General features: G+C 45.6%; 1 protein-coding gene across 1 annotated transcript; it reads left to right on the top strand.

Moving 5' to 3' along the window:
* Positions 1–1,339: 1,339 nt before the first annotated feature.
* LOC118509744 (delta-sarcoglycan) lies at positions 1,340–12,854 on the top strand. Its single transcript, XM_036050878.1, has 6 exons — positions 1,340–2,110; positions 6,199–7,027; positions 9,753–9,873; positions 9,954–10,215; positions 10,296–10,419; positions 11,751–12,854. Exons 1-6 carry the CDS (start codon positions 2,094–2,096, stop codon positions 11,970–11,972), a joined length of 1,575 nt encoding a protein of 524 aa, XP_035906771.1. The 5' UTR covers positions 1,340–2,093; the 3' UTR covers positions 11,973–12,854.
* The last annotated feature ends 2,485 nt before the right edge of the window (positions 12,855–15,339 follow it).

Genomic DNA, 15,339 nt, shown 5'->3' with positions numbered 1-15,339 from the left:
CCAAAGTCTTGGCACTCCTCCGTTGGTTGAGGTTAGTTTTGTAAGAAGTTCTGGAGAGGGAAGAAGCGGACAATCGAAATTTGATCTCTGCTCCGGCTCCATATGCCTCCATAAAGCAAAACGAGCTCGGTGACGGTGTTTGGAATGGGGGCGCTCAGCAAGGCAGAGGAATTAAAGAAGATGGCAGAATGCTTCGAGCTCTTAAAGACGACCGTGGCGAAGCGCTTCTTGAAAAAGATCAACCAGTGTAATGGTTGGCTAGCAATACACTTCGCACCGGGTGTTTTACTGTAAAAATCTGCATGAATGGGAGGGCCATAAATCTATGCGTAAAATAATTACCGCACAGTGAAGATATGTGGAACCCTTTTCCAGCCGCGGAAGGTCGATAAGCACCAGACCAGCGTGAGAGCTCCCATAATACTTACCGAACCCTTGGCATACATACCTCGCCAGAGTCGAGTACGTGCGTGAGTGTGTGTGCAAATTTTCTTCTAAAAATACACTCTGTGCCGGCTTCCGTGTTCTACTGCTCGCTTACTAAGCCGATCGGAATGTGTGTGTGCAGAAGTGTGTGAGTTAAGTGGCGAGTCACCCCTTACTCTGGAAGGGTATAATAATTGCAACTGGCAACACTGGTTGATAAAAGGAAGCAATTGCTCAAACCCCACTCTCAGGAATGCATTCTTGCAGCTCGTGAAAGCAGTTGTGATGAACGATCTGATAACAAACACATCACTTGGTGAAACGCTTCCTGGAGACTGTCGGCGGCACAACAGCAGGCTACAAAAGAGGACACGATCGAACGATGGGATGGGCAGATCGGACGATTTGTCGGATCGCATCTGGTCGGAGTGCTCCGAGGTTCGAGCTCGGATCACGATTCCGCACTCCGGAATGATAAATTTTCCTTAGGGGTGTAGTATGGATGGGATTTGATACCTTGTGCCGGGTGACCGCCTGGACCGCCTGCCACAAAACCTTTAGAGTAGTTAAACCATTATATCGATTGCTATACCAAACACGAACAATGTGTTCGAGATAGATTTTCAACTGGAACGGGAAGCTGTAGTTTGTAATGTTTGTAGTATAATCAAAATCCAGTATGAAATCAAATATGAATCCGGAATCAAAAACGAGCCCGGAACTGATCGGAATAATTGTTTTGAATCGGATCGGAATCGTGATTCCAACCCAAAGCACCCATCTCTAATATGAATGTGTCAAATATCTCGATCGCCGTAGTACGTCGCTAGTGTGTAGAGAGCGCGTCCAACCAACACACCCGCTTGAACAAGCTTTAGCAGGTGTGAAAACATGTTCAGACTACACTCTCGTAAAGTGGTGTACTTCGTTCAGCGGGCATCGGAGATCGGAGAGAGAGAGAGCGAGAAGGAGCATTGTCTTCTATCTCCATTATCGCCCCGACTATTTCATATTCCGCATATGCTTCGAACGTGTGCGCAACTCAAAGGCGTGCGTTTTTTTTTTATTTTTTAGGGTGTTTAAGCCCTAACATCTACTTTCAAACATATTGCGTCCACTCTGTCAACGGGACAGAGTCGAGCTGTGTGTTTTTGCTGTTCTTGGTGTGCTGCAGCTGACGATCTTTCACTCTACGGAACCATTCTCGCACTTCGCCGACAGGTTGCGCACCGTGACGAGCTCAGTACGGTTCGGTTCGTTCAGTTTGTTGCTGGGGCTTTCATTCTTTTTTCCATCTTGGGGCGAATGTTTGGAGAGGATATTTGTTAAGATAAAGGAAGAGGATGTCTAACGGCCGCCGCTCACCGCTCTGAAGATGTGTGTTTGGGATTGAAGAGGATCTATCATATCTCTAGAGCCGAATGATTGATTCCGGGTCCAGTCGGTAGGATCAGTACGCCGTACATCAAGAATGCTCCACAATCCAAGTGTAAAGAGTGTTCATTTTCGGTGACCTGCAAGTATCGCAATCGCATTATCGGTATTTTCCTATAAACAAGAGCAACAATCAACAGCAAGATCAAGAGATCTCCTGAGTGATCCCGTCAGCGCAAAGCGTCGCCCTTTACGGAATTCGCGTCACACGTGCTGAAGTTCCACTTGTCGCCATGTCGCGATATTCAAGGTGAGTTGTTATGGTACGCACCGTCCGTGCGGTGCCGGGCCACAACACTGGCCACCCTATTTATAGCACTTTCGGTCGAACGCCGCTACCAACGCTGTGCGAAATTGAACTGTTTGATTGTTGGGTTGAAGCGCGGCCACCAGTGTAACAATATCGAAGCCGAAAAGTGTGTGTTTCAAGCTGTCAAAACGAAGAGGAGATGTCTCGGTGGGTGCATTTTGGTGTGTGTTTGTTAAGAATATTATTAGAATTCTGTGCCGTGGGATGAAAATCCCATCGTCGGGAAATTCTAACCACTCAGGCTGAAGTCTGTCAAACGATGAGTCCCGATGAATGATGAACTAGATTGGGTATCGCATCAGGTAGGATCGCTGTTTTCCCGACTCCAACACGCAATCCCGGGGAAAGTCCAAACTAAATTGAACTGGGGCGTTGTGTGTGTGTTAAAAACTGACGCTCATGGTGACGTACGCAAAGACCACACGAAGTAGCAGCTTATTGCGCTGGAAATTGGCATCCCGCAAGGATGCTGTCCACCACCAGCAATTGCCGACTCCTCAAAGTTCTCGTCGACGCGCCGGCACCAAAGCGACAGTGCCATTGGTGGTCGTTTACACAATTTGCCCAAACTAATGCCCGCCTAATCTGGGCCTTTTAAATCAGCTCAGCAATACAAAAACCAATCAAACCCCATCATGGCACGGTCAAAAGAAGAGGGGAGAGGCCGACTGTAAAGCTCCAAATTTGGAAAACATTAGTTTTGGTCAATAGCGACAGTGTCGACGATGTTTTTGGGGGCAAAATTTCATTCTAAAGCTCGGTGCCATTTTGTTACCAAGCGATAGAGACATTAAAGGATTGAAAGCGAGCCCATTAACACCTACCGATGGCCAGGTCTCTTCCAGCTCATCATTCAAACTAGTTGTGGACGTCTGTGGGTGCGTTTGGATCGGTGCCTCAACTACCAATCGAACGTATTAAAATATCTGCCTATTAAACATCTACTCTAATCTACCTACTCCTTCGCGTCACCAAACGCGTTGTTGCACTTCATTATGAACCAATCCGCTGTGGTTGTTGGTCCCTCGAGGGTAACGAACGGGACCGCTTCTTATCGATCAGCATAGAATGTGTATCGATTGTGTAGGTGATAAGAGATATCTTGTTGTGTTTAGAGTCAGATGTCAGAACCTTCAGATGGTTTTTGATGCAACATCCGTCCACTGCTCTTTCGGCCACGCGCAACAAATGAGTGAAGCTTAAGGAGAGAGCGAGAGAGCGAAAGAAACTCAAACAGTGCGTACCGATTATGACCCACTTTGCGAGTCCCGATGCAGCGTTGGAAAATCTCGGCACCGACTTTTCGCACCAATGCCACTGCTAACCGTTGGCGTGTGTTTATTTATAACCACTAAGTATCTCCCCCCCCCTCCTTTCTTTTTTCCACACATATGCAGACACACGCACTCACGTACAGATAAACATATTCATAAACACCCGTCGCGGTAAGTGATCTTTAGTGGAGTGGGATAGAACGGTAGAGCGAAGGCACGAAAGAGTGGGAAAGGTCTACGCTTAGTGTCGGAATGTTGAAACGGGCACAAGTGAGTTGAAGTTGAAATTTTATTGCTAGTTGAGGATGTAGGTTTTTGTTTTTGTTATTGCCTTTGTGTACATAAACGTCATCGTCGAGTGACTACACTGCTGCCGAGTGTGAGATGTTTCATATTTAAAAGCAACAGGGAATGAAATCAGATAGAAGCAATAAACAGACACAAATTGATGGGAAGAGATAACAGATTTTTCAGCTCAGAATGATTTGGAACCTTCACTATGAACCTCTAGAATCTTTGGACACCTCCTTCCTACTCCGTAGAGCAGCATATTGTAGGAACAGCCGAATATTACTTTGGACACCTCCTATACGTTTTAGGGCGGCTATGGGAACCTTAATTTTATGCTTGGTTGGAACCCCTGTGCCTTTGGACACCTCCTATAAATTGTTAGACACTTTTTTGCTTGAAATTTCATCATGGACCCCTGGAGCTTCACACGATAGGACCGTACGCAGGGCTGACTACCTTGCTATGCGTAAAATCAAGTCACAGAAAGCCAGAAATGGCAGGCCGAGACCTCTCGAGGTTGTAGTGCCAAGGAAGAAGAAGAAGAAGAATAAGATTTTTGGCCCTGTATGTGTAGAAGGACAATTGGGGGAGTCGCTACACTGACGAGCTGTTTATGAGTTGTTCGATATTCCGTACGGCTTGCGCTTGCTAAGCTCTGGTAGGATTTGATCAACTGAGAAGGCGTATTAGTCCCTTATTAAGATTTAATGATGTGTGACAGTGAGTGATATCGAGAGCTTCTTCAGACGGCCAAAACTTTGATGCAGTTGTTGTACCTGTTAAGAGAAGAAGAGATGTTGGATTGACTATTGTGGTGAAGTGAAGGTTCATGATATTCGTCGTGAAGTGAGTTAGACACACACGATGACCTATTCGTCGTGAATTGAATTAGATTCACCAGGATTCGCTGGAATTTGGATGTGACATGGGAATGACACTGGATGAACCTGACGATAGAGTCTGGTATCCGATCTGTTCTATAGCTTTGGTATGCCTAAACTGAGATGGAGCTATAGTGTTGATGAGTCGGGTCAGAATAGCCGAGAGAAAGGACACTGGACCCGTGAGTGATATCGAACTTGTCGAATCGACTTGTTTATAAAGCCAAAACCTTGCTATAGTTGTAGGTTCTGTTAAGAGAAAAAGAAATGAGAAATATCAAATTCATGTTTGTAATTGTGGTTTCTGGTCATGTCATGAGAATGGCACTGAACGACCTAGCCCAGTGAATTCATTTTAAAAGGAGGTATTTACAGAGTTTGTAGGCCCTTAAGTATGAGTATTGTTAAATTAACCAAATGGAGATGATTTCTAGGATGAACAAGAAGAATAAGAAGACCGCTCAAACAGAGGAGATGAGGTAGACCTAATGCGTTCGCCTTAAAGTCCTGGATAATGGATAGGCCGACTGAGCCATTGTCTGAGACCATCGAGGACTTTTACAGTAGGTTAAGACCGTGAAGCAGTTTTAGCGCCTAATAAGAGAAGAACAGAAAAGAATGGTACCAGATTGACATTTGTGATTGTGTAGATATTAATGTCCACTTGGTAGCTTATACACGATCATAGCCCATTCTCTGGAATCACAAGCAATGCTGATCATACTGGATGGTTGTTTACAATACTAAATTTGTTTACACTTCACGTTTAATCACCTGTCAAACAGCTCTCAGATCCACTTTGACACGCCGCATGTACACTAAGATGTGTCACATGTGGAAACACACACACACTCACACCCACACACGAGCGCATACTCTCATTTGCTGTTTGCAGAATGGCGGCAGGATACTTGGAACAGGCAAGCCGACAAACTCCCTAACCAGCGTTTGTTTACCTCGGACGACCGATTCCAGCACTTCCAGTTTATATTTCCAGTTCTGTTTGTTCTCCTTTTTTTAAATGTTGAAGCGTCCAGCAGAAGCGTGCCCACACAGCGTGGATGTGAATTGACGACCTTTGACAGCGTTTTGTCGGTGCAAAAATAAAATGCTCGCGGCTTCAAGCCATTAATATGGGAAACGTGCCCACGGCACTGGCTGTTAGATTTGATTTCCATTCTGTGTGGGTTGAGTTTGTACGTTTGTGTGTGTGTGTGTCTATGTGAAAGTCCATCTCTGAATCGATAATGCACTCTTTGCCGCCATTTCGAATCAGATGAATCAGGGAGCAACGTAGAACCTGTCAATGTCGCTGCAAAATGGTCACAAATTGCGTCGGGTTTGTGCTTGTTCCGAGGGAAATCTTAGCAATTATCTGGAGAAATCTCCACCGCACATTGGAGCTGGTTTGCAGTTGGGCAATGCGCCCAAGACGCTGGTCGCAAAAGTCTTTCTCCGTACTTGCGACTGTTGATTGATATTTACTTGTTTTCTTATTTACTCATGTTTTGCTGTATCTTTATTCTCTTTCTGCTTTCACATCATCTCTTCGCCATAAAAAATCCTGGTGACCGTACTCCAGGGACGACCCACGTTCAATTTTCTTCAGCGGCAGCTCGACGCCTCTTCGCAGTTACGCCGGGTCGGATCTGTTCAAGCGTTCCTCAACCGCTCCGGAAACTCCGAGCCAATCAGCCAGCCCTACGCCTTCTACGTCCTCGACCAGCCCTACCAGTGCCAACCCTTCCACTTCCGCTACCGAACCCACCAAACCCGAACCCGTCGTCCGTATCATCCCGATCCTGTACCCTGCCCAACCGGCCCGGCTTATTGGTGGCACGAGCAGTTACGGGAACGCTGCCCGACAGAACCCTACCGATGGATTGCCGGGCGCGGATAACACACCAGTGAAAAGTCCTGAGGTGACGGGCCCTACACCGACACCATCTTCGTTGCCACCGACGACCACCACCGGCATTCTTAAGTCACCGCTCGGTACACCGTCCGCCGGTGGTTCCGGGACGCCATCGCGCGTTTCCTTCTCGACCCGTCCGGCCACCACCAAACCGGCAATGGCCGGCCCGAGCGGCACTAACCCGTCCAACGTTCCCGCCACCGGCACCAGCAACGGTGTCCACGGTCGAACACTTCCACTAGCGAAGGCATCACGGTCGATCGATCCTCCACTGCCACCGCCAGTCGTTGGTGGTGGTGGTGAGCCGACACCCGGTCTGCAACATCATTCCGAACCCGGACCGGTGGGTTCCGGTGGGTCGGCCTGTCGCATGCAGCTAGCACTGTACGGTTGGCGCAAGAAGTGTCTGTACGCGCTCATCTTCATCCTGATGGTCATGATCATCGTGAACCTAGCTTTGACGCTGTGGATCATGAAGGTGATGGAGTTTTCCTCGGTGAGTGAATCCAAAGTAATATCTACGGGAAAAGAGTAACCTTTCATGCAAGGTTATCTAGAGAAATTTATCGTGCGCCTAAAGGTATGCAAAACGAGTATTAAAATAAGCGTTATAGAGAGCGAGAGAGGAGAACATTAGAAACTTTCCAAGGTCTTGTTGACCATATGCTCGACTTGTTATTACTGGGTATCCTTATCAGATTACAGGATTCAATTCGCGGTCCAGCCGTGTGAAGGCCGACATTGCTACTGTATCGACCTCAAGACTATCCTTTTGCATACCCATAGGCGTTTAAAACTAAAATGCCACAAATCAGTGTTTGGGTTTTAGTTTTTTTTTGCAAATTTTGAAGAATTAATGTTTACCAAAGAGTGTTTACTTTAATCAAGAGAAGTCCTCTAAAATCCGAGTTTCTTTTGAAAAGCGCCTGGAACTATGCAATTTGATAAACATTATTAGCTGTCTAAGGACTGGATAGATTTTTCAAGACGTAGTTTTCTACCTGTTGCAATGAGCGAAGTATTTAATCCTATTTTGCTAAAAGCAATTTACTTTACGCCTACGTGTATGCAAAACAACTATCTGTGTGACCATTAATCAATTGCTTCGATAGTTGGAGATTTATATAAAAAAATAATGCCAAAGACTACGTAAAAAAGCTATCAAATTAACTGCTTGACTGTTGCTGGGTCTTGGTGCTATAAACTTTAAATGTGTCAAAAAAAGGAAGCGTTTGCATATTAGAAGGCGTTTAAATTAAAAATTACAAAATAATGTTGAAGAGTTGATTACAAAAAAATCTAATCGATGTTTTCTAAGTTAGAAGAGCATTCAGCTCCAAAGGATTTGTATTTGGACAAGGGATTTGGTTCTCTAGGCGCCTGCAGCTATGCAATTTCATAGACATATTTAGCTGTTTAAGGATAACATGGCTAATCACAGCAGCTGAATTGAGTAAATTTAACCATTTAAATGTTTTTACTTGGAGAATTGTGTTTTGTACGCCTACATGTATGCAAAAACAAAAACTCTCAATATGAGCATTATTGTAATGCGACTTGCGTTGACTTTGACACCAAAACGTGGTTCTTCTTTGACACTACAACCTTGCAAGGTTGCCATTTCTGGTTTCCAAAGACATGATTTTACCCGTAGCTGGAAAGTCAGTCCTGCGACCAAAACATGAATCGTAAAAAAGCATTGTAAGCTTTTCTTCTTTTTTAACTCCTTTAAAATTAGGCAAAAACAAATAGCAAATTAATTGTCTTTTGCATAGTGTCTTGTGGCTTGTACTAAGCTAAGAGCAAAAAAAAAAGTCACAAAAAGAGAGTTGGGCTTAACATTTTTTAATGTTTGTAAAAAAAACGCCATAAGAAGCATTGCTTTTACTAAGCGCCTAAAATTATGCAATTCAAAGACATTATTAGCAATTTAAGGCCTCTATAGCCATTCCATAGTGTGGTTTCTTACCAGCTGCAATGATTTTACTGTCTGTCTCGCTTCAATGGTATAAAGTGGTCTGTAAAACTTAAGGACCCTAACTCCACAGCACTCGAATGGAAAAGAAACAGATAACAACATACCTATTCGCGTCTATCAAATCATCTCCCGGTAAACCCTCATATTACAGGCATGTTCGATCACGGCTGGCAAGCTGCTCCAATTTCATCCATCCGTTCAATTTATCTCAAACGTAAAAGATTCACCCTTGGCTTAGAATAGAACTTTCGGCCTCGCTCTCTCTCTCCCTCTCTCTCTCTCTCCCTCTCTCTCTCTCCCTCTCACTCTCACACACCTTACTGACTTCCAATTCTTTATCTCGATACAAAAGAAGAACCCTTACACAAAAGAAGGGGCTGTGGGCGTCTAATTTCTCCACTGCCTGCAAAGCAAACAAACGTGTCAGCATCAGCCTGGGGTAGAAAAAAAGCCGACTTGCCCACAAAATGATAGGTTAAATTGAAACTTTCACTTCCATTTCGGGTCACCGGGTTCGGGTTGCCGATAAAGTGTCCATCAAGCCGGTCGACCTTTTGCTTGCGACCGCTTTTGCCACGATTCCACCTGCCACTCAATCCCTACACACATGCGGTTGAAGTGGCAGCGAGTGTAAAGATCATGACACGTGTTTATTTATTTATTTTCCCTCTTTTCTGACGCCCTATGTAGTTTTTTTTGTGTGTTCTGTCAGGACTTTCTTTAGGAAGCTGTTTTTCCGAATTTTTGATTTGTTTTCCGAACGCCTTCCGAGCTCCAGAAGGCAGTGCAAGTCGAAACAAAGTTTGATTTCTCACAAAACATGAGGTTGAGGTTTTTAGGAGTTTAGCTCCTCGTTCCCTGCAGCCACTGTAAACACGTATGACCGGCCTTCCCGTCTTGCGTCTAGGAAACTCGGTGGGCGATATCCTAGACTCCGGTTTGGATGGCAGGTGATGGTCTGTTTAGTTAGCTGATTAAGTTGTTTTCTGGATGGTTTGAGAATGAGAAGATGGTTTTTTCTTACCCATTTCGCTTACTTCAAGCCACCCGAATCGAAGTGGTCAACATTTTGAAGCACGTCAGTAGGGATGTCAGTTGATCAGTGGCTTGTAGCAAGAAGTTTCGCTTTTTGATTTTCTTGTGGTTTCCGGAGAGGTTCAGGCTAATGAAATCACACCGTTAACCTCTAATCGTTTGGTTTTTTTTGTTGGGCTATTTCTATTTGGACATCAATTGCCTGAAGAATGGTATGGGCCAGCTGAAGATAGTGCCGGGCGGCATCCAACTCACCGGACAGGCGCTAGTCCTCAACACACTGCGTGCATCGTCAATTCGTTCGAAACACGGACAACCGATCTCCGTCGGTGAGTTACCTGATGCTGGAGATTCGCTTTTGACAGCTGCGTGACGTACGTGTTCTCTCTCTCTCTCTTTCACTCCACAGAATCATCACGCAACCTAAGTGTAAACACCCGGAACGCGTATGGTGCGGTCGAGAATCAGCTCTTCCTTGGACACGATCGGCTAGAGGTACTGGCGAATCACTTTCGCATTACGGACACACACGGCACGAACCTGTTTGCGGTCGACCGGGACGAAGTGATCGTTGGAGCTGGTTCGTTGCGAGTGGAAGGCGAAGGTGGTGTCGCGTTCCGTGACTCAATCCAAACGCCACTCGTTCGGGCGGATGCCGGTAAGGATTTGAAGTGAGTACCGCGTCGATTGCAGCCTGATGAGCAGCTTCAGGCATACACTTAACGTTTGGTTTTTGGGTAATGATGGGCAGGTTAGAGTCACCGACCCGATCACTGGAGGCGAGAGCAACGCAAGAGATATTCATCCAGTCGCGGGCGGGCGGTATTGAGACGACCTGTCTGAACGATTTGAAGCTACATTCGGTCGCTGGCAGTGTAAGTATACACCTTGGGAGAGATTTACTTTTGATAAGAGATCGCAGTTATTGAATAGAAATGGATGCCATAATACAAACAGGGGATTTTATCAATACAGCATACACACACGGCAGGAATGGGGTTCAAATCTCATTTGGAGACCGCACTCCCCGCACATAGGCCTGACTACTTTGCTACGGGTAAAACCAAGTCACAGAAAGCTTGAAATGGCAGGCCGAGATTTTTCGAGGTTGTTGGAGAAGGGGTATACATTTAGGCGCCTCGAGTTTTAATCGCCTAAGCAAGCAAGAGTGAAGTCTATCTCCGAAAATTTGAGTTCAACTTGGAAACAAGCTTGAAAAGACATTTACTATTTGGTACTGTCAAGAACCTGCTCGATTTTTAGTCTTGACTGCATAACACTGTCAGAAGCAAAAAGAGCTCATTTGGAAACTCGGTCAAGTTTCCCAGGTTTATAAGGAATGAAAATGATCATACTTTGATATCTCAGGTAAAGGGGGGATAGTTAAACTCTCAATGCCCCTACCAAGGGCCTACACTTGGGAGATCGACTTGCCTCTCTTGTCTCATCACCGATTCTGGGAGATGAATGCTCCAGGGGGACCATTTCCTGCAAATCTATCCAGAGCTACATACGTTAATGAAGTAAACATCATTAGTTTGAGGCTCTCCTACAAAGCAGAAGCTTACCAAAGGGTCGAGCAGACGGCACGAAGGAGTGATGTAGAGCCAGGTGATTTATACTTCATTCAAAACTTTGTCTACACGGAGTCAAAAGTCGTCAATCGGGCTCATGCTACTGCCCGAGGAAGTTTCTCCTCATCTGTCTCTGAATTCGAGCTTACCTCGACTACAGACTCGAATATGGACTATACTCTTACATACGCATACGAGACATCTTAGTCTTTGAGAGGAAAATGGAGGAACAACTTTAAAGATACGAGCTGCATGATGATCAGTCAATAAGACGCATCAGGCTCTGATAGGTTGGGCACGTCGTAAGAATGGCACTGGACGACCCAACCACTGAGTCTTTCACAGACCGTCTACATGGACAGAGAAGGTCTGGTTTGTCTAATGAGAGATTCCTACATGTAGCTTGGCTTAACCAACAAGCGCCCTATAATCGAGCAGTGAGCGGCGTCCTCGGCTGGTATTAGTACGTATCGCCTCACGCCAGCTTAAGTCATCAAAGAAAGCTAAGGTAATAAGCTAGTCTAAAGCGCTAAAAGTATACCAACCTGTAAAACAATCTGCAATCTCTTATCAATATACCTGCTGTATATATGTTAGGTTAGGTTCTTAATGCAAAACCCCCTTCCAAACAGATCCGTCTCGATTCGAGCGCCATCTACATGCCTAATCTGAAAACGGTGCAAACGGTAGGAGGCGCTAGTGGTGGTGCTGGTAGCAGCAGCCTACTATCGTCGGCGGCCCGTGCTGATACGGCGGGCAAGATCTATCAGCTGTGCGCGTGCTCTAGCGGTAAGCTGTTCCTGGCGGCGCCCAACAGCGTCTGCACTGCCGACGATAGTGCCATCTGCAGGTAATACTAGTTCGCACGCTTGGTCGAAGCCAATTCCTTTACCGGGCTATGGGAGGTTCGGTGTGTGGGAGGAGGAGAAGGAGGAGGAGCATTATGGAGGACAAAACACGCTGACAGTTAGACAGATAGGCTAGGGTTGAAGTAAACGCGCAGGACCCCCCGACCCTTTCACCCATCTTCCCGTCCCGTCTTCCCTTAGAGTTGCCTGAACACACGTACACACGAGTCAGTGACACGGTTACATGGAGTGATTCCTCCGGGCAGTAAGTCCGCCGGTGGACCACGTTTACATCCTGCATGAGCTTACACTGGCGCTCGACCGGAAGTGGCCTGACGTGGACGATGATGCATCCGGTGAGGGTAGTGCGGGGTTCTTCGATTCTACCGTTGCTTCAAGACAGTTTGAAGACATCCTTGACCCTAGACCCTGACCTTGGCTCAGAATCGCTTCCCATATTTCGCTCCTTCTGCGCTCCTTGCCTTCCTGCTGTTCTACAACGTGAAGTGACGTTAGCGAAACTTAGCGAGCAAAAGGAAAAAAGTGTTATACTCTAGCAACCAATTATGCATACAATTAGAGGAACGACTATATATATATAGATATATATACAAATAACAAACAAACACACACACACACATCTAGACACAATTACCTTAGCAATGACAGATAAGCGTTACCTAGAGCTAGGATGTCCCGCGATGATGCGTGGCAGACACAACGATATCAATCATACTGTATTAGAGTGTTTCAAATTTCGGTGCGATAGAAAAGGAAAAAGAAAACAAGAAAAGAGAAGTACGATAATGCAGCATAGAACAAACAAAAAAAAGGAAACTAATTAAAGCTACCAGCGCGTTTTAGATAAAAGGCAAGTTAAAAAAAAATATTAAAAACAAAACTAATATATCTCCCCACAAGAAGAAGAAAAACATCCGCTCCACTGTTATCGAGAAAAGAAAGATACAATGAGAGAGCGAGAGAGAGAGAGAGAGAGAGAGAGAAAGAGAGAGAGGGGGGGGGCCTTTTTTCAGCAGTGTAAGGTGCTGTTTTGTTTTTGCTGCTCGTACTTATATATATATATGAGATACATATCAATAACGGATGCGTTGTGTGCAACATTTAACATACACATACGTACATTGAATCAAACTACTACAGAGACACACACACACACACACAGATACACGTTACTGAAATGGGTTGGTATTGATTCGGCCTTGGAAAACCGTCTCGTAACCGCCATCTTTGTTTTGAGTGAATTGTGCAGTACGGCTATGAATGGGTGAAGAAAGTCACATATGCAAAACAACAGAGAGCAAAAGAGTAAAAGGAGATAAACAAACAAGAAAGTAAGAGAATGTGAATGAAACTAAACAAATAAAAACAAAAAAAAACAATAAAAAAACGATGAAGAAACCAAAAAAATAAAGAAAAGAGAGAAATGAAAGAAAAAAGAAAGAAAAAAGGAGAGGTAAGTAATTTACTCTATCTGTCAGTTTTCACCATTTGTTGCTAATTTTGATAGCCCCCAGCAGTTGTGATATTTGAGATCGAGCTTGCTGGAGGAATGAAGTAGCACGCACAGCCACGTCCACAGATTGGGTAAATTTAATCCACCTGTGAAATGTCAAACCGGGCTTTTATACAAATAAAATTCAAAAGCGACAGATGACAGATGTGACTGTGCCTGTTACGTTAAGCTTGCCAACCTGCTCATTACGAAATGAAATCAAGAGCCACGAAGTGCAGCAAAAACCGGGCACTAGCACAGGCAGGGATAGCAAAAGCTTGCAACAAAAAGAAGAAAAAAAAATATATTTATATCCATATCCAAGACATGAAGTCGGAATGCCTTCACTTCGCCCATCCAACATCACCAGGTAGGTCCTTGCCGAGTCCGCCTCCGTCCCGGAGCAGGAAACATTCTTACAAATGGTTGCAACTTGAAGCGGCCTCATGTCACAGCATGCCATTGCAGTATCTGATTTCATCCTTCCTCTCTCTCTCTCTCTATCTCTTTCTATCTCTCGTTCTATCTCACTCATTCACACCGAACCGCTTTCTTCTGTACTAGAATTTGTGGAGCAAGAACAGACGGACCATGGGCACGGGCAAATGATGAGCATATCGGAAACCCATCACCGATTGTGCCTTGTGGACTCCACCCGGATCACCTCACCTGCTCCCTTTCACTCCCTGCCTTACCTTCCCCTTGCTCCGCACCATTCCGTCAAACCATTCCGCACACCTGACGGAGTGCGCTGCTGATTCGGCGGTGGGAAATGATGCACACGCTAACCGCAAACGACAGCCCAGACCCCGGCATTTGAGGTTCCTGCTCCACTCACACAAATGATGTCCTCAAGCACACACACACACGTTCGTACATGCGAGCAGCCGAGTAAGAAATGGTACATGTCGCACAACGGGGGCAATCATTTTCAGTTTTCTCGAAATGGAACTGAGAACGCGGCCGAGGAGAATGGGAGATGGGAAGAGTGTTTGTGGCTGGTTCCTGTTGTTGTTCCTTTCGGGCGAAGTCGGCCAGCAAAACAAAAAAAAAAAACACATTTCTCGCAAGGTGAGGTAATCCCGAGGTAAGCTCTAGACTTTCACTAGCAAGGAGGAAGGAAAGGAAAAAAAACAGAACGGAAAGCTCTCGTCCCATCGCTAGATATCAACAAACAACACTGTTGCGAAATGTCCAACTCCAAGTTGAAAATGGGTTTTTAAACCACAGTTGTTGACTGTACCGCTTCCACCGCCTCGTATTTTGTGCTGTCCCTCTGTAACGCTGAAAAGAATTATTATTGAGTAAAAGATCCAGAGGGAGAGGGGCGGGCAAGAGGGGGAAGAAGGTGGGAAGGGGGCAGATGGGGAGGGGAGAAGAATCAATGAAGATCATGACACACAGGCACAGGCAGGAAGCTCTCATTGCATTCACTCGCTACAGCTCGCTCAAGGAGGGGATTTTTGGTGCCGTGACCAGGATACACGTCGGTTAAAAGATCGCTGGTTTCTGTTTTTTTTTGTGGAAACATTTTACCACCCATCACAATGAATGGGTGGTGGTTGCTGGGAGAGGGTTGGATTGGAGCTTGGCATGGTAAGGTATAACTCGTAGTGTAGATGATTGGCGGAGAGATGACATGTTTGCCTTTTATTTTCGTCTCCTTCAGCCACGGTAAAAACAGCTAAAAAGACAAAACCCTGCCAAGCGATGGGTGCCAAGTGAGCGCGGGCTATGAGGTTGAGGTTTCGGAGGTGACGTTAGTCAAAAGGCGCAACGGAAGAGCTTTGGTTTTTGTGGATTTTTGGGCAGGGGGAGGGGAGCCTCGGAAGTAGGAAGGAGGGGAGGGAGAGGAAGAGA

This window comes from Anopheles stephensi, chromosome X (genome assembly GCF_013141755.1).
Source record: "Anopheles stephensi strain Indian chromosome X, UCI_ANSTEP_V1.0, whole genome shotgun sequence".
NCBI classification, from domain to species: Eukaryota; Metazoa; Arthropoda; class Insecta; order Diptera; family Culicidae; genus Anopheles; species Anopheles stephensi.
This window is presented reverse-complemented; position numbering and strand designations above follow the sequence as displayed.